At 46.8% G+C, this 25,579-nt stretch overlaps 1 protein-coding gene across 4 annotated transcripts in view; it reads left to right on the top strand.

The window, feature by feature from the left end:
• Positions 1–25,579, top strand: part of BCAR3 (BCAR3 adaptor protein, NSP family member) — a 117,201-nt gene that overhangs the window by 41,298 nt on the left and 50,324 nt on the right. Inside the window, exon 1 of one of the 4 annotated variants that reach the window (XM_060090147.1) lies at positions 23,549–23,789. The exons of the other annotated variants lie outside the window; for them this stretch is intronic. Within the exon in view, the coding sequence (XP_059946130.1) occupies positions 23,706–23,789 (84 nt within the window). The 5' untranslated portion in view covers positions 23,549–23,705. Of the gene's footprint in view, positions 1–23,548; positions 23,790–25,579 lie in introns of those variants that run through there. 4 annotated transcript variants of the gene reach the window in all.

Genomic DNA, 25,579 nt, shown 5'->3' with positions numbered 1-25,579 from the left:
AAACCAACTTTTTTTTTTTTTTTTTTTTAAAGCAGAGGAAATAGCCCTAGGCAAAATTGTTCAGTAGAGTTTATCTTCTGGGCTGCTTTACCTGCTTACTGCCCCCCATTTAGTTTTTGCCATATTTTTACTGCCTTTAAAATGTATTTACTCTGTGTCTAATTTCTTAGACCTGTGTCAGGTAGCTGCTTAGAACATTTGATAAAAATAATTGTACTAAAATGTGAATACATGGTAATAGCTCAGTGTGTTATCCTTCCCAGATAGCATTCCAATAGGAGACTCCAAGTTACACAGCCCCTAAGACTCTCCAGGGAGGGGAGCCTGGTCCATGCTCTGGTCTAATTAGCAGCATGACCTTGGACTTACCATCTTCTCTCTGTGGGTTCTGAGGCAGGAGATAGGTGGGCCCCAGGCTGAGCAGCTGGAGTTTGTCCCCTTCTGGGGAGACAGGAGGGAGGAGAAGCTGAGCCCTGCCCAGATAAGGGATAAAGAGACCCATATTCCTCATCCTCGAAGTCAAGGAGACCTTCCCCACTACACAGGTGCAGAAAGATTCCTTGGAGGTCAAAAATGGAGGGGCCGGGCTTCCCTGGTGGCGCAGTGGTTGAGAGTCCCCCTGCCGATGCAGGGGACACGGGTTCGTGCCCCGGTCTGGGAAGATCCCACATGCCGCGGAGCGGCTGGGCCCGTGAGCCGTGGCCGCTGAGCCTGCGCATCCGGAGCCTGCGCTCCGCAACGGGAGAGGCCACAACAGTGAGAGGCCCGCGTACTGCAAAAAAAAAAAAAAAAAAAAAAAAAATGGAGGGGCCACCACGCCATAGTAGGTGATGTCAACCTACCCACATAGGTCTCTTTGCTAGAATCCATCTTGGCTAAGAGATGCGCACGCACACACACAGGGGAAGACCCTGAGATAAACCAAATACAGACTCAGAACCAGGCAAAGCAAGATGATTGGCCAAAGGAAACCTGGAAGAAATGCCTCGTAAAAGTGATTCAAACTACCACGAGGGCATGACTCTGCCTCTGAGTCTGCCTGTATGAGTCTATTCACATGTATCCTTTTTCCTCCTAATAAACACTTTACTTATCTCACTACTTTCTGTCTCTTTGTGGGAATTCATTTCTACAAAGCTGATGGGCCAGGGCCTTGTCACTGGCCACTGTCCCTGATGGTCTAGCGGCTAGGATTCAGCACTCCCCCTGCCAGCACCTGACTTCAGTCTCTGGTCGGGGAACCAAAATCCTGCATCAAGCCACCGCAGGCCAAGATGATTTGAGATCGGTTCCATCTTCCCCACAACCAGAAAACCAGGGGATGGGCCCATGTCCCTTCTAGTTTAAGACTTCTAGGATCCCCTCTGCCTGTGATAAGCTGGAGTGGAAGGGTTTTTGCAGGTGGTAAGGGGTTCTTAATTAATCTTTCACTCTTGATAATAAAATTGCCACATTGATTGGAACAAGGGTGGCATTTTATATTGTGTCTCAGACATTGAGACCAAGGATGTGGCAGATAATAAGTGCCCACCCATCATATTACCTCAAAAGATTGGAGATTTACCTCCAACACTCCTACATTTGCTATTATGATCCCTGTGCTTTAACTTTTGCAACACCTTTTGAACCTTGAAACCTACTTTCATTTTCACTCTTTATTATTCTTTTCATCTTTTCCTGGGGCTACTTCTTTAACCTTCGGGAGTTGCCCTCCCCCACCCCATACTCACTAAACTTTGTAAATTTATATTATTTCCTTTCTTCTTCCCCTTTATACCTATCTTCCTTTTAGACTGAAGATTCAAATTCTTTCTAGCTTCTTCACACACAGCCTTACAGTTATATTAATAGAGTCTCTTAGAGTGGCTTAAAAGTATATTTTTTAGAGGAGGAGGTGATTAGCTACAGCAGAGCTGGGTGTTTTTTTTTTTTTTTAAGAAGAAATGTTTATTACGGTTTTGTGATTTTTCTTTTAGAAGAAATGTTTATTATAGATTTTTTCATTTTAAAATAAACTGTCCTTAAGAAAGACAAATTGAAAAATAAATATAGCAATAGCAAAGTAGAGAAGACATTGGGAAGCCTGTTTTTTCAAATTAAGCAAGGTGTAGGCAAGGCCAGGCTGTGAACAGCACGGTGCCTTCGGACAAAGCCCGCTCTCCAGGCTCTGCAGTTAGCAAGTGTCAGGACTGAATGCAGCCTTTTGTTCCCGTGAGCTCCCTAGTGAACGAATACCCTTTCTTTTGTCGTCAGCCCTGGTCGACTCTTGCTGGAACCACTTGGCGAGCTTTTCTAAGATGATTTGCGGTTTCTGAGCTTGCTTTGCGGGTTAGGAGAAGGGATGGGACTGGAGCGGTATCTCGAGAGGCGACCAGCGCCCTTGGACTTCTCCTTCCTCTGGGGTGCACACCGGCAGCTCAGGAGCCCAGAGCCACCTGGAGATCGGTCCTTATGGGGTTAACACTCCGAAAATGCTCTTTCTAAGAGGGTCTTACAGACTTGACAGACTGCCCAAGGCTCAGATCTCAGCAAGGCCGTTTCCTGCAGTCGGCCGGGGCTACATGAGGTCACCCAGCAGATTAAAAGAGGAGTCATTATGCGAATTCCAGCGCCAAGAATAAGTGCCCGGGTTGTGGGAGCCACGCTGGGGGCGGGGGCGGCGGGGGCTGTAGCCCACTGCCCCCCCCCCCCGCCCCGCCCCTTTGTGCTCAAGATGGCTGCAGCCATGGTCACGGTTAAATAGCCGTCTTTGAGGAGAGACTTTTTCTTCCAGCGGGGAAAACAGGCCAGTCTGCTCTGAATTAGCCAGCTCACAAAGCCATGAAAGGGACTTACCAAAACAATGGTGCGCTGTGCATTCCGTGAGATTTTAACGCGTTACATGGAGCAGATAATGGCCCGATGGCTGGCTCTGCAGGTTTTTGCCTGAGCTTGCACACCCGGAGAGCCAGCACCGCCCCCTGTGGATGAGAAGCCCAAACACCGCCCGCCGTGAGTGGGGAGCAGCCTTGGGGCTCACCCTGGGAGCAACGAAGACAGCTCCCATCCAGCTCCTCCCACCCCACCCCAAAAAGTTCTCTGCAGATATTCTTGGGAGGCTTAATGTCACTGCATTTGTAAAAGATTGCTGAGGCAGGGTGAGAAGGCAGAAGAATAGGGATGGAGGACAGGCCTTCATTCGATGGAATCCTATCCTGCAGGTCTGTGAAAATATGGCCATTTATACAAAGTAAAACCTCATCATGAAAACGTATGTCCATTTTGAAATCTGTATGTGAATGTTGATGGTGACATTATTTGTCATTGACAAAAACTGGAAACAGCTCAAGTGTCCTTGGACTGGTGAGCAGATAAACTGCAGACCCACACAATAACATCCTCTTCAGCCATAAGAAGGAATTGGACTGTTGGATGCAGATAAAACCTTATAGTACAGACAACAAATCAGTGGTTGAAAGGAGTAGAGAGAGAGGTCAGCTGCAAAAGGGAATGAGGGAACTTTGGGGGAATGATTGGAATACCTTGATTGGGGTCGTTTCAAAGCTCACAGAACTGTACAGAAAAGGGTGCCTTTTACTGTTGGCAGATTATACCTCAGCTGAGCCTGACTTTTAAAAAAGCATATTTTAGTCCTTAAGTACTGCCACCTTACTAGGGGAAATTTTTGGTTGTGAGATGGGCCACATCAGACTGCCGATCAGATGGAGAAAGTGCTGAGCTTGTGGATATTTTGCTGCCTTTGTTCATTTGACAGATGTTTTGGGCAGATTCTCTGTGTTAGTAATTGTTCAGTGGAGTCAGGCTGGGTAGGAGGAAAGTGTCATCAAGAGCCTAACCTAAGATAGTGGCAGTGGGAATGGAAAGTCAGGGCAGGTGCTGGAGGCCTTTTAGAGATAGAATTAAGAGCTGTTCTGTAAGGTGTGTTGACAGTTCCTGGCAGGACTTAAATGGAGGTGGTGACAGAGAGGAAGCCACGGGCAATTCCAGAGTTCACACAGTGCCTGGCAGCTTGCCAAAAGCCAGTAAGGATTTTAGGGGAGGAAAGGAGATTTCCAGTTGGAGACCTTGTTACCACAATGACATTAAGTTAGTTCATGAGCAGCTGGGGATATCATTAGCCTGGGGGAGGGGTGTGGGGGGGGCAGTTGGCAAACTACAGCCTGGGACCAAATGTGGCCTGCTGTCTATTGTAGGCCCACAAGCTGAAAATGGATATTATGTTTTTAAGTGGGTTTTTAAAAAATCAAAAGAAGAATGTGAAAGTTGTAAAATTCAAATTTCAATGTGCGTAAAGTTTTATTGAAACACAGCCACATCCATTCATTGATGTATTGCCACTTTCTGACTATAATGATGGAGTTGAGTAGTTGTGACAGAACAGGTGGCAGAGCCTGAACTATTTACTATCTGTCCCTTTACAGAAAAGGTTTGTAGGCCCCTGCTCTAGACTGAATGCACGTACACTGTCCTTGTTTTTCCTCCGAACAAATATGTAGTAGGCTTTCCACAAAAAGTCCCATCTTTCCATGCTAACTCTTCCATGATGCAGCCGTGGGTCATCGACATCACCTTGACCTTGCCTGATGACACAGCAGTGAGTCCTTGTGCAAGTTGTATGATCTTGCACAATCACAGAGACAATGCTGTTGCAACACTGCATGATCTGGACACACCTCAGCATCTCATCAGGTAGACCCGTCTGCTCTGAGCAGCAGCATCTCTCCTGTCGCGTTAGCATCTTCAGCTCTTCTGGGTGAACGGGTGTACGGAAATAGCTTGAGTCCTGACTGCTCTTGCCTGGGGCTTGTCTGGATAACTCCTCAGGCCAGATATTGCTCTGCCAGTACAGCCTGAGATGTGTTTTCTCAGTGTCCCAAGTCAGAAGTGAATTCCCCCTAGGCTTCTGAACTTGATGGTTTGAATCAAGGTCAGAGCCTGGAGCTGCCCTCTGGAGGTGCTTGAGGGAGCCTGGCATGGCCTGTGAGTGGAATAACGGCAGGTTCACATTCATGTTCTGTGCTGCAGCTTTCATCCTTGGCTGGAGGAAGAGGACTCCTCTGAGATCCCAAACAGTAGGAGAGTTGGTGAAGAGACTGGAGAGCTAACATGTAAGCAAGGATTGAAGCTATGGCTTCTGACCAGACTCAGCTTTATAACTGGACTTCACAGCCATCCTCTTGTGGCCTGTTCACCTCTAACCTCATGTCCTGCCATCCACCTTGCTCACAAACTTTTCCATGCTGGTTTTTCCTGCTGCTGCCGGGTCTTTGCCTTTCCCTCAAGCCTGGAAGGTTCTTTCGAGGTAGAACAGCTGAGTGGTTTGAAGAGGGTGCTTGGATGCTGTTGTGGGTTGAACTGTGTTCCCCAAAAGATGTGTTGATGTCCTATAACCCCCAGTACCTGTGAATGTGACCGTATTTGGAAATAAGTTCTTTGCACATGTGATCAAATTAAGACGAGGTCATGCTGGGTTAGGGTAGGCCTAATCCAATGACTGGTATCTTATAAGAAGAGAGAAATTTGGACGCACAGGGAGCATGCCATGTGATGACAACGATTGGGGTTGATGTGTGCACAGGCCTAGGAACACGGAGGATTGCCAGTGTTCACCACCACAAGCTAGGAAGGGGCAAGGAAGGGTCCCACCTTAGAGCCTTCGGAGAGAGTGTGGTCCTGCGACACCTTGATTTTGGACTCGTAGCCTCCCGAACTGTGAGAGAATATGTTTCTATTTTATCTTTTATTTATTTATTTATTTATTTATTTTAATGTATTTTTTTTTGCGGTACGTGGGCCTCTCACTGTTGTGGCCTCTCCCGTTGCGGAGCACAGGCTTCGGACGCGCAGGCTCAGCGGCCGTGGCTCACGGGCCCAGCCGCTCTGTGGCATGTGGGATCTTCCCGGACCGGGGCACGAACCCATGTCCCCTGCATCGGCAGGTGGACTCTCAACCACTGCGCCACCAGGGAAGCCCAGAGGTATACACTTTTAAAAAGTGTGGTTCTGGCAACCTCTGTGACTCCGATCTCTCAATCCTCAGTTCAGGGATGTTGTTATTATCAACTATGAGGTCCCGGTAACTAACTCATCAACCCGCAAAAGAGAGGCCAGGCTCTTCAGCATTGGAATCGTTTGCTGTTAAGCTCTGCCCTCTAGTGGTAATTGAATGACACAACAGCACAGCGTTTGGCTGTGCGACAGTTTCTGTGTGTTCTGGGAGCTTTTAATATTAAATGTAATAGTGTGCCGTAGCATTATATTTACAACCTCAGAACTAAGGTCTGTGTTTAAATTATGTAAGAAGGCAAGTCATTTTCATTAGCTCCATATAAGACAGATTAAAATTGTCAAGGCATTTTATTATTAGAATTAATTGTCTAACGTTTTTGGACTAACAGCTCTAAGATGCTGCAATACTGTATGTAGATTTTGAGGGGGGGTTGGCATCGATCTGAAGTTTCACATGTCACTACCAAGAAGTTTTCTTGGAAAAAATTATATTTGAATTGTGACTTGACAGCTGAAAAAAATGATGACTTGACAGGAAGGAAGCTGGTATTTGGTGAGGCAGAAGACAGATATCAACATGTTAGAGACTGATGGGGAGACCCCAGCCTGCGGGAAAGTGTGTGCCCAGGCTGACTGCGGCAGGAGAGAACAGCAGGTGGAGTCTTCTGGGAAGAGTAGGGACTCTCATATTTATTGAATGGGAAGGGTGAGGAAACTTCAAGTGTTCCTAGAAAATTCTGAGATGGTCAAACTGTTAAAGAGAGCAAGAATGCTGAGCTGGGGAACAATTTGATTGATTTCCCAAAATTGTGTATAACTACATATTGCTTTGCAACTTCCTTTTTTCATTGGACATCATTCCCTGTTAAACATATGGGTCTACCTCCTTTTTTTTTTTTTTTTTTTTTTTTTGCGGCGTGTGGGCCTCTCACTGTTGTGGCCTCTCTGCGGCATGTAGGATCTTCCCGGACCGGGGCACGAACCCGTGTCCCCTGCATCGGCAGGCGGACTCTCAACCACTGCGCCACCAGGGAAGCCCTACCTCCTTCTTTTGAATGGTTATCCAGTAATCCATTGTATGAAATACAATTATATTTAACCAATTTCCTGCTGACATTTGGGTTCTTGTTAAAAACAGTTTTGCAGTTATTTAACAAATATAGTCATATTTGTTATATATGGCATAGTCATTTAACAAATGTTTATTGAGTATCTGCCATCAGCCGGTCACTGTTCGAGGGCCTGAGGATACAGCAGTGAACAAAGCAATGTCCCTGCCTCTATGGATCTTATATTGTGAGGTGGAAGAGTGAGAAGACAAAGAAGACAACCGAGTACACCATGTTCGGTAGCAATAAGTGCTCAGCTGAAAAAAATTCATCAGGGGAAGGAATTATGAAATGTTGGAGTTTAAGGGGACATTGAATTTAAGTAGGGTGGCCAGGGAAGGCCTCACCCAGAGGGCAACTTTCTACTGGAGGGGCAAGTCAAGAGTGGTGTCTGGGGAATTCCCTGGCGGTCCAATGGTTAGGACTGTACACTCTCACTGCCAAGGGCCCAGGTTCAGTCCCTGGTTGGGGAGCTAAGATCCCGTAAGTCTCATGGCAAAAAAAAAAAGGAAAAAAAAAAAGAGTGGTGTCTGATGGGGAGAGGATGTAGCAAGGGCAAGGCCGTGAAAGCCAGAGCTCACCTCTTCCTCTGAGGAATAGCTGTGAGGCCAGTGGGGCCAGAGGGGGTGGCCTTGAGGAGAGTGGTGAGAGCTGATGTGAGAGAATGAGGAAGGGGGATGAGGCAGGTTGCACAGGGCCTGGATGTCCCAGTAAAGATGTTAACTTCTACAGAGTGAGATGGGGAGCCATCTCAGGATCACTTTGGCCTGTATGTTGCTGGCAGACTGTGAGGGACAAGGGTAGGAGCAGGGAGATCAGATGGGAGGCCGTGGTGACCGTCCAGGTGAGAGATGGTGATGATTTGGATCTGTGATGGCAGAAGGGGTGGTGAAGAAGGGGGATTCTTGACATATAATATGAAGGCAGAGCCTCGGGATTTCCTGAGGGGCTGGATGTGGGTGGGAGAAAAGAGGCGTGAAGCTCAGTACTGGAAGGGTGGCATTGCCTCACTGAGAAGGCTTGGTGTGCATTTGTGCGAGAATTTCTGTAAGATAAACACGTATGAGTAGAATGATTGAGTGTTGGGTAATAAGTCAAACTTAACTTCCTGGCAATTAAGGAGTTTTGTTTTATTTTTCACATTTCTCTCTGTTTCCAAATTTCCTCTGATAATCATTAGTGCTTTTATGATAGTTACTTATAAAAATAGATACTCCTCTATTTATATACCTTAGTCTACTCCATAGATTTGATGCTGAAAACTTATGGCTTAATCAAAATTATGTAAAACAGGTAGGTTAGATATATGAGAGCCTAAGTTCTTAAACTCTTTGGTCTCAAGACCCATTTTCAATTGTTACAAATTATTGAGGACCCCAAAGAGCTTTTGCTATGTGGGTTTTAGCTATTGGTTTATTGTATGAGAAATTAAAATGTAGGAATTTTTAATGTTTATTTAATTCATTTAAAATAACAATATTAAACCCATTATGTGATTATAAATAGCATATTTTATAAAAAATAATCATTTTCCAAAACAATATTTAGTGAGAAGAATGGCATTGGTTTACATTTTTGCAAATCTCTTTAGTGTTTAGTCTAATAGAACAAGCTTGATTCTCATATCTGCTTTAGCCTTCAATCTGTTGTGTTACATAATTTTGGTTGAAGTCTAAAGAAAATCTGGTCTTGCACAGGTAATGTAATTCAAAAAGGGAGGAAGGGCTTCCCTGGTGGCGCAGCGGTTGAGAGTCCGCCTGCCGATGCAGGGGACACGGGTTCGTGCCCCGGTCTGGGAGGATCCCACGTGCCGCGGAGCGGTTGGGCCCGTGAGCCATGGCCGCTGAGCCTGCGCATCCGGAGCCTGTGCTCCGCAACGGGAGAGGCCCACATACAGCAAAAAAAAAAAAAAGGGGGGAGGAATAGTCTTCTCTTTATTGAGGTATGATTGACATAACATTATATTAGTTTCAGGTGTACAATGTAATGATTTGATATTTGTATATGTTGCAAAATGATCACAATAAGACCAGTTAACATCCGTCCCCATACATAGTTACAAAAAAATTTTTTTCTGATGAGAACTTTCAAGATCCACTTTGCTAGCTACTTTCAAATATGCAGTATAGTATTATTAACTATAGTCACCATGCTGTATATTACATCCCCAGCACTTATTCACTTTATAACTGGAAATTTGTACCTTTTGACCCCCTTCACCCATTTTGCCCACTCCTCATCCCCTAAGAATAGTATTTTAATAGCCTTTTCAGATCACTAGAGATATTCTTCTTTGTTATTATACTAAAACTTGAAAAGTTGTAGTTCCATAAAGGTTAATTTCAGTGTGGAATCTGAAATCATATCAATGAACTTTTTTTTTTTTTTTACTCTATTTCCTTAAAATCCATTGGTCTATCTGGCAATGTGAATGGATCTTACCCATGCATGATTTTGTACCATCGTGCATTGGTCATTTGAAAAATACTACTTTGCTGAGATATGCAGATCTTCCAAATGTTAACATATTTCACTATACAATACCCAAAACTCACATTCATTATTATCGTCACTCATGAAAAAAATCATTAAAGTATTTACCACTCATGGTGGTAAATACACGTTTCTCAAAATTCTCATTTTCAGTTGAAAGCTCAAGTTTTAGCATTGGCAATAAACACTGTCAGTTGTTTTCCTTGAAGTGACAGGCTCACTTTGTTCATTTTTTAGAAAATGTCTGCCAAATAAATACTCATGTCTGAATAACCATTGTTTGTCAGACATTCTTTGAAATAAAAATGACGTTCCATGAAAAAGCAGCTAGTGCAGCCTACAGCTTAATGGCACAATTGCTTTCACTCAAGACAACCACTGTGCTGGGTGTGCAGGAGAAGTACAGTATGTCTGCTTCCCGTCTCACCACACAGAAATTTCGAGACATGGACTCAAGGGCCAGGATGTAATAAAGTGAATACAGTAGTCCCCCTGATCCGCAGCTTCAGTCACCCACAGTCAACCATGGTCTGAAAATTCCAGATATGAACAATTCATAAGTTTTATTTTATGTGGTGGTCCAATATTTTTTTACTCAAGTATAGTTGATGTACAATTTATATAACTTACAGGTGTCCAATATAGTGATTCACAATTTTTAAAAGTTATGCTCCATAAATAGTTATTATAAAATATTGGCTATATTCCCTGTGTTGTACAATAGATCCTTATAGCTTATTTTATATCTAATGGTTTGTACCTCTTAATCTCCTCCCCCTATATTGCCCCTCCCCTCTTCCCTCTCCCCACTGGTAACCACTAGTTTGTTCTCCATATCTGTGAGTCTACTTTACTGTCACATTCACTAGTTCGTTGTATTTTTTAGATTCCACATATATCATACAGTGTTTGTCTTTCTCTCTCTGACTTACTTCACTTAGCATAATGCCCTCCAGGTCCATCCATGTTGTTGCAAGTGGCAAAATGTCATTCTTTTTTATGGCTGAGTAGTATTCCTGTGTGTGTGTGTGTGTGTGTGTGTGTGTGTGTGTATCTTCTTTATCCATCCATCCGTTGATGGATACTTAGGCTGTTTCTATCTTGGCAATTGTAAGTCACATGGCTATGAACATTGGGGTGCATGTATCTTTTCTAATGAGTGTGTTTTCTTTTTCTGACAATTTGTAAGTTTTAAATCGTGTGCCATTCTGAGTAGCCTGATGAAATCTCCTTCCTGCCTAACCCATGAATCATCCCTTTGTCCAATGTATCCCATCCATTAGTCACTTGGTAGCCATCTTTTATCAGATTGACTCTCAAGGTATTGCAGTGCTTGTTCAAGTAACCCTTATTTTACTTAATAATGGCCCCAAAGCACAAGAGTAGTGATGTTGGCCATTCAGATATTCTCTTACTGTACCTAATTTATAAATTAAACTTCATCATAGGTATGTATGTATAGGAAAAAGCATAGAATTTATATGGTTTGGTACTATCTGTGGTTTCAGGCATCCACTGGGGGTCTTGAAACATACTGCCTGCAGATAAGGGGAGACTATTGTAATTCCTACTGCTTCATCAAGGACTTCTTAAGTGGAACTGGCTATTTTTTAAAGAAATACATATTTTTAATATTTAAAAAATAAATTTAAAAAACATGGTGGTCAAGAAATGCAGTGACTACTTTTCCAGTTTGGTGCCTCCCCCTTGCTTGCTGCTACAGTCCCAGTAGTTTTACCCATCATTGCTTTTGCTCTGTCAGCATAAATGTCAACCCAGTAAAAAAGGCAAAAAAAGGTCTCAGTATTATTACGAAAATACTGTTAAACTCACAGACTCCCTGAAAGGCTCCCGTGGGCCCGCAGACCACACTGAGCACTGCCGTCCTAGAGGGTCTCCTGCTACTAAAGAGCTGTTATAAAGCTGCAGAAACACTAATACAAATAATCACTGTCTGTTTATCTAAATACATATTTTTTCTCTAGCTAAGAAAAAACCCAGCTTGCTCAACAATAGCATTTACATTTAAAATACTGATTATTAATAGAGAAGAGACATCAATTTTCATTTAAAAATAAGAAAAAATTGAGGGTCTATCTCAGAAATAAGGGTTCACAGTTGTCTGCCTGTTCTTTACAATTGAGTGGATTGTAAAGCCTCAGTAAATACTAACTCTATTTCACGCGATCAAGTCCTTGCTCATTATATACTGTAAAGAGCTGGGCCACAGCAGTTGCTGTTCTGCTCTAATTGCTTTATGTTAAAACTATGAAAGCCCAGAGCTTGGTGAGGTCAATGCCTGGTTTATAGCAAAGATGCTCAGCTTGGATGTGTGAATGCAGTCAAGGGGTATATTTCCTTGGGGCAGGCTGAACTCGAACATTCCCCTGATCCTTAAGCTTTTGTTAATTGCTGTGTATTTGCCCATTCTCTGCTCCCAGCATGGATTAGCTAGCTGACTCTATTCATCCTTTCTGTCAGTGAAGATAAGGATGTGTCAGACCCTGGGAACCAGAGCATGCCACTTGGCCCTTGGAGTTCCAGCTCTCTCCAGATGGCATCTAATTGTTCCTTGAATGACCTCAGTGTCCAGGCTGTAAGAACCTGGTCTGAGAGGCTATTTCACATATTTATTAGCTCGTGGATGAGAACTTACTACATAAAGCCCCCATTCACACTCTCAAAAGAGCTTTTTGTACAGAAGAAATGATAAAGCTGATGGACTGTTTCCTGTGGCCACCAGTCTCCAATTGGATCCTTATTTTTCGGAGGCCCAGGTGGGTACTTTTTAAAAGGAGCTGTGTGGTCCAGTTGTGTCCATCATGGTCCAGTCTCCTCCTCTCTGTCTTCCCATGGTCTTTACTGGCAGGAGCCTAAGCAGAACAGTGCCATATCCTCTTCTCTCCCAGTTTGCAGAGCATTCTATGGTTGCTCACTCAGAGTAGGTGGCGGGAGTTGGGAATTACTGTGTCTTGGGAGCCTCTTCCCGTTTGGGAACCCGGGTAGGTCACAGTTTAAAAGAGTAAAGTGCTTCTAAGTGATGAAGTGGGAACCAGCCCTAATCCAGCCACAGGGATGGCAAGGTGGGTTCACCAGTGAGGAAAACAACCCCCATGTGGCAATTCATGTCTCATGCTTCTGTGGTTCTTAACTATCTAGGGGGTGGTCCCCTATCTTTTTGCAAATATGATGAATAAGAAACCTGTCTCTACAAATATGCACACACACTTACGGTGCATCTTCTAAGGTGTTTGTGGATCGAGATTGAGAATCCCTGTGCTATCTTCAAATGTTCTGGCATTGTACTGGGCATTGGAGTGAAGATGATGACTGAGGCCTGGGTCCTGAGGCCACCAGACAAGGACACATCATTTTAATTAGTGCTTCAGTAGCTGGATGCTGGAAGACAGGTTTGGGGCTGGGGCTCCTCACTGGGATGAATAGAACAAGAGCAATGGGTGAAGGATGCCCCATAGGGCCACACAGGCTGAGAACCAGGGATCCGTGGCTCCATCCAGGCCGTGCCCACCTAAGGACTACATAGGGAACAAATTTGGGAAGATGTAAATATAATTTGGAAGTGATGCAAATTTCCTTTCTTTTGATCTAGGAGTCATGAGAGTTGCCCTCCCAGGTAATCCATCGTACCTGGTAAAGTTCTCCTTTGTAAGGGAATGTCTGAGCCTTTGCCTCTGAATCAGGTCCTCTGGCTTTCTACAAAACAGAATAGCCTTTGGAAATGTTCTCCAGGAACACAAGATGCTGCTGTTGCCTTTATAAGCAGGATTGAGAGAGCCATTTATTAGTAGTTTCCCGTAGCCTGGGCGGGATGCTGGTTGTGGGAGCAAAACTTACACCTATACTCAGTGGCACAGAACATTCTAACTCTATGAATCCCTCTCCCTTTTCCTACAGGCAAATTCATGTCTGCTTTATCCTTGAGAACTCAAGACAACTCAGTTCTATAATGGAGTGTCCTTGGAGTAGGCTGTGAAACACTATTAATATCCACCCATCCCTGCAACATGAGTGTATCACCCTGTTATTAATGGGCATGTATCATACGTGTTTTCATGTAGCATCAGTTTATGTTGGCTCCTTTTTAGCACTTCCAGATTTAGGGATCGTGTCTTATACAGGTGAACTCTAGCAGAGCCCAACACAGTGTGTTATAGTTCACTCTCAAGTGTTTACCTAATCTCACAATGATAAGGTGAACCTGTAAACTCTCAAACTGATGATGCGAGCTAGGAAATTTATCACTGGGAAGGGCAGGGGCAGAGTGGCCTGGGTCGATGACTGTTCTCAGGAAGGAAAACACGTCTGGACTCTCAGCCCTTGCATCTGCTTCTCTCAGCATGTTGACTGCATTCTCTCAGATCAACTTCTCCATGTAGTTGGGGGCACATGGCTGTTGGCTATTCTAAGCTTATAATCTTAAAGCTTATGGTCCAAAGGGAAAAGGGGACCTCTACCTCTGCTCTGGTTTGAAAAATCCCAAGGAAGGACTCTGATTGGTCTAACTTAGGTCACATGTACACTCCTGGACCATTAGGTGTTCAGTATTCTGACTGGCTTTCACAACCATTACAAGCATGAATACACATGCCCTGGGGTAAAGGTTTTAAATGTAATAACCACTGTCTGCTATTTACATCATTTTTCCCCCTGAATTTTTAGGATGAGAATCTATTAGGCTATGTTTCTAATTGTCTCTGTCTACTCAGGGTACATATATAAAATGCTGGCAAATGTTGGCATATGCTTGCTAGGTTTTACAGAGATATTTTTGTTTTGTTCTTTTCAAGTCATATACTCACCTTTCTCTAGCTTATCTCCCTCCTGGTTTATTTATATGCTGGATATCCATTGCCTCCCAGTTTAATTGGGAGGCAGATTCCCAGATTCCCCTACTGTTACAGAGAAATTATAGGTGGGAGGTGGGGAGGTGGTGCAGAGGGGCTGTGAATTCCCCTGTGATTTATAGTTTGACTTTGGAAAAATTCCTGCATCTGTTGTCACAAGTGGCCTAACCCTGAGGCAGGTGTGTTGATCCTCAAGAATGATCCAGGTGAGTTCTTGCTGCTCTCCCTGGTAACTCTCCCTTCCTTCCCCTGCCTTCCCACTCCTCCGGGTGTACATGTAAGGCCAGGGATTGTACTGTCCTTTGAGCCACTGACAGAAGGAACCTATTATCCGCATGAATGCTGACTGCCTGGATGTCACTTCTGAGGTGGCATTGTGCGTAGCAGCTGACTGCCTTAGGAAGTGAAGAAAGGAGCTGGTAATCAGTACAGTCCTTCCCGTGCAGCTCACCCTCTGATTTGGCCTTTTCCTGTAGAGAAATGGGCCCAGCTGACATCTCCATATACGACAGAGACTGTCTGTCCCTTAGCCCTCCATTTTTCAGTTGTGTGATGGGGCTTTGCTGCCTCCTGGCTTTTCTCAGATTCTGGCCTCAGTATCCATCTGTACATGTCCTGCCCTTTCCCATCAGTAATGATGAGAACTTCTGACCGGGGATATTTCAGAGGAGACCAGCTGTCTATGTTGCCAAAAATATCTGTCACTCGGTCGGAGGGAGAGGGTTGTTGCAGCAACTATAATTCTGCCTTCTGGATTTGCACAAGATAAGGTACTCTAGGCAACCAGGTGGTATCCATGCTTCCATGATCACATGCGATAGAGCCAGCCATTCTGATTCATAGTCGTTTTAATTATTAACTCTAAGAACTGTTTTGATCTCATATGTGAAATAGAGATAATAATACGTGTCTCCTAGCATGAGTATTAAATAGACACTATGGTAAAAGTCCTCTGTATAAATGCTGGCTCTTGGGGACCTTGCACATGGGGTGGTGAAGGCTCCTTTGAGGAGCCCGGCTGAGAGCTGGAACGATGTCTGTGACTGCTGCAGTCTAATGGGAGGGACCGCATCCCTGGAGTCTGTGGTTGGGGAGGGGATGCTGAGGGTCTCACTGGTAGCTAGTCTGAATTTACTAAGCGTTGCATGCAGACAGGCCCTTCTGCCAGCTGGGGGAAAGGGTTCTCCTCCTCTCGCAGGTGTTTAAAGCTACTCCAACAGCAGAAAGGAAAGTGGCACTGCTTGCCTCAAAGCTCTCTATCTCCTCCTCTTACCAGCCCCAGCCCTGCCAAGACTTGAATGTGTCCAAGGTGACTAAGGGAAGGGGGAGCTATCTGTCTTTGCCCATGTCTGTGGTGACCAGGGTATCCTCTGCAATTCTCTCTCCACTAGAAAAAAGATCAAGTTAAGACCCTCAGAAGCTACATCTTTAGGAGCCACTGAAAGTCTTTCTGGATCACTGGGGATTGTTAGGTCACATGACTCTTGGGTAAAAGCCATGGACCCCTCACCTCAATGAACAGCACTCATACAGCAGTTTGTATACAATTTCCAGTGGTTCATGGAAGCCCCATCCCACCAGAGGTTAAGAACTCCTGGCCTAGACTGATTGGTTCTCATAGCTCTTTGGGCAGGATGCATAATTATCTGGTATGTCTCTCAGATGATACCCATTATCAGTTTATGACCATGAAAAAATGATATTTTCCCACTGAAGTATTGTATTCAGGTGGCTGGAATTTGCTTGAAAACAGAGAAGGGATTAATTAAGATCATTTTCTCTTTCACTTGGCCAGCTTTCAAGGCTGGGATGAGTCGGGGTAGTCCTGGCCCCACCTCTTACCTGGTGCCTCCCCTGCCCTCTGTCCGAGGGTCCCTGCCTCCTCAGGCATCCCTCACAGTCTGTTTCATTCATTCAGAACTTTGGTACCCTTTCTGGGTGGGAGGTGGGTGTGTGGTGGCCTTGGAAGAATGCACTGTAACTCTGGCGATCCCTGCCATTAGGGGCTGGAGAGCAGGAGGTGCAGGCAGAAAGCAGAATCACAGATGACCCAGAGAAGGTAGCTGGGCGAGGCAGGCACGTCCAAGGGCTATCCCAGGCACAGTTCTAACTGTAGAAATGGTTGGCATCAGAGTATCCAGTAATATGGACTGGTGAAATATGAAGGAGTCAGGCACATGGGAGGTGGCCCTTCTGTGGACTCTAGACATATGTGGAAGATATAGTCCCAGGGCAAGAACCTGGAGAGCCAGGCAGGGGGCAGGGGGAAAGGTTGGAGGAGCATCAGGCAGGGCATCCAGGTGGGACATAGGCTGAAGCCCAGCTCTGCAGTCACTTGATGTGGGGACAATGGGAAAGGAGGGGCCACGGGATCCCTAGTCAGACTAGCTGGGACAGTGGTGGGACATGGAGAGCTTGGTAGTTGCAGGTGGACCCAAGAGTCCCCTTGGGTGAGGGCCAAGTGGGCAGATGCTGTGGACTCACATGCTGCCTGTTAACTCCCCAAATGACAGAGAGTCTGCAGCAGAAAATCATCTTAGGTATCTGAGCAAGTGTGATTCAAACCAATTTTAATACGCAGTCTTAAAATCTGAAGGCTAAAAAATATTTTAAGGCTAAAGAAACCTCTTAAACTCCTCCGCATTGTTCCCTGGCTTTCAAGGCTCAGGAGTCACCTCAGTACCAGTTGGGGTCGGTCAGTGGCTCAGGGCAGTGCTGTCCACACTCTCCTTGCAGGACGTGGGTCCCATAGCCTGCCCTTTGGGTGAGATTTAGGGTGCAGCTGGGCATGTGCCCTGTAGGAGGAATGGACCAGAGAAACAGGTTTTGTGGTCCCTTCCTTTGGAGGGGAAGGGGGGAAGGGAGGCTCACATTTGCTGAGTGCCTAGACTCTGTGTTGCCAGGCTCTTTATGTGTTATCTCTGTTGATCCTCACAAAAACCCAGTAAGTTGGAGGAGGAAACGGGCTCAGAGAGGTTAAGAAATTTCCCAAGGTCACCCAGCTTGCTAGTGGTACAATGAAGACTTGAACCCACCCTGGCTCTCCCTCTACCCTGCCACCTCCCAGCAGCACTTGAAACGTGCAGATGTGTCTCACAGCTCAGTTTTGGCAGATGTCATTTTGCAGAAGTGCTTGTGAGAGGGGCGAGCCCATGGCAGCCGAGATGGGAGCCCACGCGGCTGGATCTGGTTGGTGAGCACATTCTGGCTTCGTGGATGCCCCTCAGGCCATCTCTGTGGCGCTCCGCATGGGAGGGGCCTCTGAGGGGCTTTTGCTGTCACTATTAGTTGCTGGAAGGGGAAAGAGAAAAGCGTACAGCAAAGAAAGCCTAGGCGCTACAATGACAGGAGAACAAATGAGTGCTCTGGGTGTGTCGCCTGCACAGCAGATGTAGAATGGAAGGAAGCTTGGGAGGTGGGTGGCGGATCATCTTGGATGAGTAAGACTCCCACGGGTGTAAGGCTGGGCTTCAGGAGACAAGGAATCCCCTGAAATTATATGTAAAACTTTGCAATATGTGCCTTTTGTTCTGAGAGGAGGGTCCGTGGTTTTCACAGACTCTCAAAGAAGGCTGAGGCCGCCAGAAAGTCTGAGTCTGCTGTTTGAGAGGCTGGAATTACGCCCTGTGCATGTTCTTTTAATTTGGCCTTAATGCTAAAAATAGAAAATTGAGCTTGCATAATATAGGATTTCTGGGGTGATATCAGGAAATGGGTGGCGGTGGTGGTGGAGGGATGTATGGGACGGGATTGCATGCGACAGTGCGAGAAAGCAGTCAGGGCTGGGTGCTCACCTAATTTTGCTTCATGTTGTCAGTTATACAATTTTAATAGCCGGTTAGAGGAACAAATTTGTGGAGGGGATGGAAGGCTCGGTAGGGAGCAGTCTGTTTGTGAATACTGTCCTTGGTCTCTCTTTATGTGCTCAGCAGATCAATACCGCTTCCGGATAGAGACCATTTAACAGCCGTACTCTTTCATCCCTTTGAGGAATCTGGGGGAACCGTCAGAGCGAGAGGAGGGGGCGTACAGCAAACGCTCGTAAATGCACCCTCTGTGTTCGCCAGCGACACACAACCCAGCCCTAAGAGCTCAGCCGGCACTTCCTGCCCTCCTCCCGCCGCGTCCAGTTTGCATTCCCTTTTGGAGCAGGAAATAAATTGTGTTTGCATATAGGAAAATGTGTTGAACTGTCTTTGGCGGCTTGTGAAGCTGCTGAGTCTCGCGTGAGGAGGAGGTGACCTCTTTCCTGACAGCGTCCTCCTCCCTCAGCGGTTTCCCAGCCCTTCTCCTCGAGCCCTGTGGCTTTTTCGGGAGGGCAGGTGCTCAGATGCCCGACCTCCTCCCCTAACACCTCACCTGCTGGTGACTGTGATCAGAATCACGCAGACAAGCTGGTACCAGGGAAGCAGGGCTGCTGATAAAAGTGCCCCTTTCCAGCCCAGGGCTCCCCAGGCGGGACGCTCTTCAGGGAGCAGGGCCTGCGGAAGGTGGCCTCGGATCCTTAGGATTGGGCCAGTCTGGGTTAATCTTCCTGCTTCTAGGGCACCAGGAGGAACGTCTCACTCCCTAACTCCTTAAAGCTGTCTTTGTTCACCGAGAGCCAGGTCACTGGGGTTTAGTGGAGGCAAAAAGCCAGGAAGGATGGACCTTTCTAGGAGGTGAGGAGTCTCAGCAGTTGCCCCATAGGTGGAGCTGTTTTTTTGTTTGTTTGTTTGTTTTTGTTTTTTTGCAGTACGCGGGCCTCTCACTGTTGTGGCCTCTCCCGTTGCGGGGCACAGGCTCCGGACGCGCAGGCTCAGCGGCCATGGCTCACGGGCCCAGCCGCTCCGCGGCATGTGGGATCTTCCCGGACCGGGGCACGAACCCATGTCCTCTGCATCAGCAGGCGGACTCTCAACCACTGCGCCACCAGGGAAGCCCAGTGGAGCTGTTTTGACCATGTAGACTTGTGCTGGTCTCTTGACTGATGTTCCGAGTGTGTCCCCTGTGGGCAGAGACCAGCTGGGCCTTGTGGCCTTGGATCAGTGCCCTCCGATCAAAGCCTGCCGCCCGCCTTGGGCAGTGTCACTGTCTGCAGGGCTGCTTGACAGTGACCGAGAGCACCTCGGTGTTGTTTGAGGCTTGATGCCTTGATTCTGGGCTGGCCCTGGGAAGGGGAGTGGAGGTGTGGGCAGCCTTATTTTCTCGGTTGCCCTGAAACAGGGAAAAGCAGGTACCTGGTAGGCACATCTTCCTCCTCAGAGACCTCGTCCCCACCCCATGCCGTGTTGGAGAGAGGGTCTGCCTCACGGGGAGGCTGATCTTCTAGTGCGGACTGTGGCACTTTGGGAAAGAGACTCGGTACGCCTCTCAGCCCCTCCCAGCCCAAGGGCTGCTGCTGACAAGAAGCAGTTGTCTGTGGAATATGACTGGCAGGCACCCCCTGTTTCCATGGTTACTAAATAGGGCAGGTTAGTATTAAGGCTGCCCAAGGAAAAAATGGCATTGATGGCAATGCTTGTGCAGGGGCCTTCCTCTGGTCTGCTTTAACCCTATTCCCAGACAGGGTGGGCAACATTTGACGGGAGGTCATGAGGATTTTCTTCAAGGGTTCATCTGGCTGCGCAGCCTTGGCTTTTCTCACAGGTGTATTTCTTGGTTCAGAGGAGTGAGCCTCCCAGGAGGCCAGAGGGGGCGCTGGAGAGCACAGCGCTTTCCCAGAGCTCTGTGCTGCTTGCTCCGGGCCACCCCGCCTCCATCAGTCCCTGGGGTTGCATTAGAGATGCTGACCCCTCTCCCCAGAAGAGCAAGGTGTTTAGAAAGCCCTGAATACAAAATTTGACTGGTCCTAGATCACATGTACCAAATCATCAGACAATGGCCACCTACCCCAGGTCACAACCCTTTTTCATGGGACTGTGTCAGTAACCGGTTTAATTATATGACATTAAAAAATCTCATATTTGGTGATCAGATACCAGGTTCTGGCAAAAACACAGGCTGGAGTCCCTGGTCCTTTGTCTGTCCTCTGCTGCATGACACGCCGTTCTGGTCCTCTGTTTCTTTGTAACTCGAATAGAATCATCATTGTGGGGAGAATGGGGAGGATCGGTGTGGATGGGAGACATCAAAAAACATAAGTCAGTGAAGGGCACTTTACGAATTCATGCAACTATCATCTTTAGTGGCAATAACAACATGTTATTTTAGTCTCTCTCCTTGGCCATTTCAGGGGAAAATTGATTAAAACCTTTGAGTGCTGCTTTAGAAATTATTTTTTGTGTGGAACAAAAAAATAAAAAGTGCTTAGGAAACAGTTACCTAATAAGATTAGCTCACTGTTTAATCCTGACAGAACCAATTCTTCGTGCATTATGGAGACATCTTTTAGAGTAAACAGGGAAAGCCTCAGGTGACAAGAGCTGTGATTCTGCGGTGACCTGTCTTTTGTTTTGCTTTTACCCTGGCCCTGGAGCACTTGACTACGTAATTCTATGTAATTTACATGTCTGAGTTTTTTTAAGTTTATTTTCTTTCAAGAATGCACTTCATTCAGTCTTTCTGTGGGTAGGGTATTAAAATTCAGAGGCTTTGGCTGACTAATCTCACTGAATTTCTGTGCAGCACTTAAGGAGCTGCTTCCCTCCCTTTTTCTGAGCCGGGGATGCTAGCCTCTTGGGGAGTTTCTTCTTATTTATTTATATATTGGCTGCGTTGGGTCTTCGCTGCTGCACGGGGGCTTTTCTCTCCAGTTGCGGCGGTTGGGGGCTACTCTTTGTTGCCGTGCGCAGGCTTCTCATTGCGGTGGCTTCTCTTGTTGCGGAGCACAGGCTCTAGGCACACGGGCTTCAGTAGTTGTGGCACGCGGGCTCAGTAGTTGTAGCTCTCAGGCTCTAGAGCGCAGGCTCAGTAGTTGTGGTGCATGGGCTCAGTAGTTGTAGCTCTCAGGCTCTAGAGCGCAGGCTCAGTAGTTGTGGTGCATGGGCTCAGCTGCTCCATAGCATGTGGGATCTTCCTGGACCAGGGCTCGAACCTGTGTCCCCTGCATTGGCAGGCGGATTCTTAACCACTGCGCCACCAGGGAAGTCCTGGGAGTTTCTTATTCTGACAGAGCTTGTCACTTCCTGTCAAAGGGGAACAGCAGGTGCAAACTGGGCCCCTTACCTGGTGGCTATTGGCCTGATTGATGAGTCACCCCCACAAAACTGCTGGGGCCATGGGCCCTGGCTGCTCATGTGGACTTACTCTTTGAACCCCATCTAATGAAAATGAGGGCAAACAGAGAAAATGCTTCCTCATGGGTCCAGTTCATGGACCTTGGGAGACAGTATTGACCCACCAACTGGACCATCTCCAAGGGCCCCTCTAGCTCAAAAACCCCATGAATACTACCACCCTTGGTGCTTGCTTCCAAGGTCTCAGGTAGACTTCCCAGGACCCAGGGCTGCACATCTGGGTCCCAGGATCATGGGGGGTGGGGAGCCAGTTGAGGAAGCAGAAAGGAAGTCAGCCCCCCTGGTTGTTCCTGTGATGACAGGCCCTTTGTAGCTCCATCCCCACGTTAGAGGTGTTTATTAGGCCGAGCCTCGGCCCCTTGAGGTGAGTGTGAGATCTGTCGCTCTCCAGAGCCCTCATTTAAGCACAGAAGCCACACACCAGGCATTGAACAAACAGTTCTCTATTTTTACAGGCTGACTTGACCTAGTCCAAAGGCCGAGGCCTCCTGAGGATTTGACACTAATCCTGTTGGATATTTCTCATACCTCCCTCATGCCTCATCTGGTGTTGTTCCTTTCTGGACTGAATAGGTTCTGTTTCTTCCTCATTACAAGTTTCTGCCTGTGTGAAGTTTTAGAAAGCTTCAGGACACATTCCATTTTTGAGTGGCCGAAGCCACAGAAAGTTAATATTTGGAACGGTAGGAGAGGAAGCGCTACAGGCAGAAACCTGGGTTTGATTAAAAATAAAAATAAAAAAACCCAGAATTGTTGAGAATCCACCCTGACTGGAATGAAAGAAGAAAAGCAATTCCTTTCCCCTAAGGTGTCGGGAGGCTCTTGGTAGGGGTAAAGGCCTCTTAGCACTGGAGAATCGCTTGGTGGTGCTTGGTGGTGTTGGACATGAAGTTCGCGTGCTGGATCTGGGTTAGGCAGGATGGGCAATTACAGTGAAGTGTTTAAAGTGAAGGAGGAGGGGCTTACCTAGTGGCGCAGTGGTTGAGAGTCCGCCTGCCAATGCAGGGGACACGGGTTCGTGCCCCGGTCTGGGAAGATCCCACATGCCGCAGAGCGGCTGGGCCGGTGAGCCATGGCCGCTGAGCCTGCGCGTCCAGAGCCTGTGCTCCGCAAGGGGAGAGGCCACAACAGTGAGAGGCCCGTGTACCGTAAACAAACAAACAAACAAACAAAGTGAAGGAGGAGAGTGGGACAAACAGTTGGGTCAAAAGAGGGTGCATAGCCTGTCCCCCATCCTCCCAAGAGGCTGCACAGCCAGGTGGGGAGGGTACAGGCTGCTCAGGCTGTTAGCTGACAGACTTGCTAATTAAACACCTAAAGGCAACAGTGCTTTGCCAATAGTGATGGCTATGCCAACGTTATCAGCTGCAAACTGGCTGCCAGGAGCATCCTAATTAAAAATAAACAGTTCTGGGGGTGGCTGAGAGAGTGGGATGGTGATCCTGGCCAGGTTTCTCGGGACTTCTAGGATTGCTCCTAGGGGAAAGTCACACCCAGTTCGCCTTTGGGTCCTTTCCTCAAAGGAGCCTCTGTCTCATCACAAGGTGGTGTGATGTGTGCTTCTTGAACTCCTAGGTGCTGGGGTGACAAGCAAACAGACAAAGCCTCTAGGAGCAGATTGCCTGGTGACTTCAGCCCTGGGGAGGAAAGGTTGGCTGGGGGGATAATGATTTCTGCTGGGTCTCTAAATTGAGGGGACAGCTAAAGCCCAAAGCCTCTTCTAAAAGAGGTTAGAATTTCATCAGAAAATGAGTCTGGTCACATGAGGATTTCTGGCACTGTGTGCATGGCAGGCTGGACACCCGCCTGCCAGAATCGAGCGAGTGGATCGTATTGGCTTCAGCGGAGAGGGAAAGTCCCAGCCTGGCTGGGGAGAAGGAGCCACTCACTCCCCTGCGGCCCGCGGGCCAGAGCAGCACAGCTGCTGCAGCGGGACTGGAGCTCTCACGCCTCAAGCCCCCTCTCCTTTAACCCTAAAGAAAGTGTGTGGTCCAGGGACTGAAGACTGAAAGATGCCTAAGGAATGCAATGCTTTCCACGCCCTCTCGGCTGCTCTGTGCTGCTTCTATCACCGCAAGTCTTTCCTTGGAGTAAAGGTAGGTGTGAGATAAGGTACATCTAAAATTCTCTGGGGGGCCTTGAAAGCACTAGAAAAGTTTGCAGCCCGCTGGCTGTAAAAACAGAGGTGCTGACTTTGACGTATGGATCTTCATAAGCCCCTAGTGGTGTGTCTCCTCTGGAAGCAGAATCGGGCCACACAGAAGAAGGGAGCTCCTTGTCTGTGCTTTAGGATGAAGCTCTGTTTTTCAAGAGACTTTCAGTTTCCTTGGGCTGAAATTTTATACCAAGGTAGCTCAATACTATTTTTCTTTTCTCTCTCTCTCTCTCTCTCTCTCTCTCTCTCTCTCTCTCTCTCCCCTTGTTTGTAATGAAGGCTGAGCCCCTCTCTCCACTTACCCTGCTGCTCCATTATGTCAGTAATGTATATAAGTACAAAAACCACCAAATAATCTCCTTTCAAATTGCAGTCATGTTCCAAACCGTTTCCGTATTCAGAACTGTCTTTTCTTTTTTTTAATTTAAAGAATGCCCCCATTCTTAACCTTTGTTACAAGACATCAATACCAAAGGTAATATGTCAATACACGATTTATTTTGATGAAAATATTCAAAGAACCTCATTTGACTAATTCAAGATGAAGCCTCTGTTCTGTTGCCCACCTGTGACAACAACTAAGAATTCCATTTAGTATAGGCTGTCACTGATCTGGGGGCTTGTCTGCCTTGGAAAAATCCTGTCGGCCCCAGCATGACTAAGGACCTCATTTATTCATGGGAAATAGGAATCAGAAAGCTCTCAAGGAATTCTTCCCACCCTGACAGCAGAGCTCCCTCTCCTAAGGGACTGACTTATTCGGTGCCACTGAAAAAGCTACAACAGGAAAATTTCATAGGAAATCCTGTTACAGGGAGAAAGAGCCCTTTGTAGAAAAATAGACAGTGAATGTGAAGAGGAGAGGCTTCTTCTAATTTTACTGCCCTTTCGAAGTGTTCAGAATAGCTTTCTAACCATTCAGCCAAGTTCATTTTTGTCTCTTTGTCAAGGAATTTGGAGGAGAGTGAGTAATCATAGGTTAAGAGTGTCTCCTCCCTGATTTAAGAGCCCCTTTCTAACCTGGAGCCCAGTGGGGTGACGTGAGGACCATGTGGTTTCTGGCCTAAATATGGATCGTTCTAGAGTGGGGCAGATGAAGTCATGCCATTAACAGTATTTTAAAGCTGTCGGAGATAGACGGGGAGGTCCCGAAGGGAATCATGCACTGCAGGGACTGGCAGTAGATTTACACTCTAATAGAAGTCCTCCCATAAGCCAACTTCTGCTAATTCAGAAAAGTGCAACTCACCATTTGGTATCTGAGGAAACAGCCCATAAATATCTGGGTCTGAGGGATGAGATTCTGTTTGGAGACCACTGCGCCTCTGCAGTTATTTTCTCCAGGGCCTGCACAGAAAGGCCACAGTAACACATGGGGTTGGTCTGAACTAACCATCCTTCGGCCTCCCCACCACGGCCTCTCTTGGTGGTTGACTGTCGGTGGAAACACCCTCCTTCCCACCTGGGCTTCCTATCCCACCCTAGTATGTTGCATCTTCATAGCACAGAGAGAGGACCTGACCTTCTCACTCACCAGAACCCGAAGTCTTCCAACCCAGCTCAGGCTTTCCCTCTGACTCTTGGGATGTGTTTCCCGGTCTTGTTTTGCTTAGATAGTTACCTGGGAAAGAAAATGTACCTGTGCTCAAATCCCTCATCCTGCCAGTGTTGACCCAGTGATAACGCTGCATCACTTTATTGACTCCCACTTTAATTAGGGGTTTCAGGTCT

Source organism: Mesoplodon densirostris, chromosome 2 (genome assembly GCF_025265405.1).
Source record: "Mesoplodon densirostris isolate mMesDen1 chromosome 2, mMesDen1 primary haplotype, whole genome shotgun sequence".
In the NCBI taxonomy this organism is placed as follows: Eukaryota; Metazoa; Chordata; class Mammalia; order Artiodactyla; family Ziphiidae; genus Mesoplodon; species Mesoplodon densirostris.
This window is presented reverse-complemented; position numbering and strand designations above follow the sequence as displayed.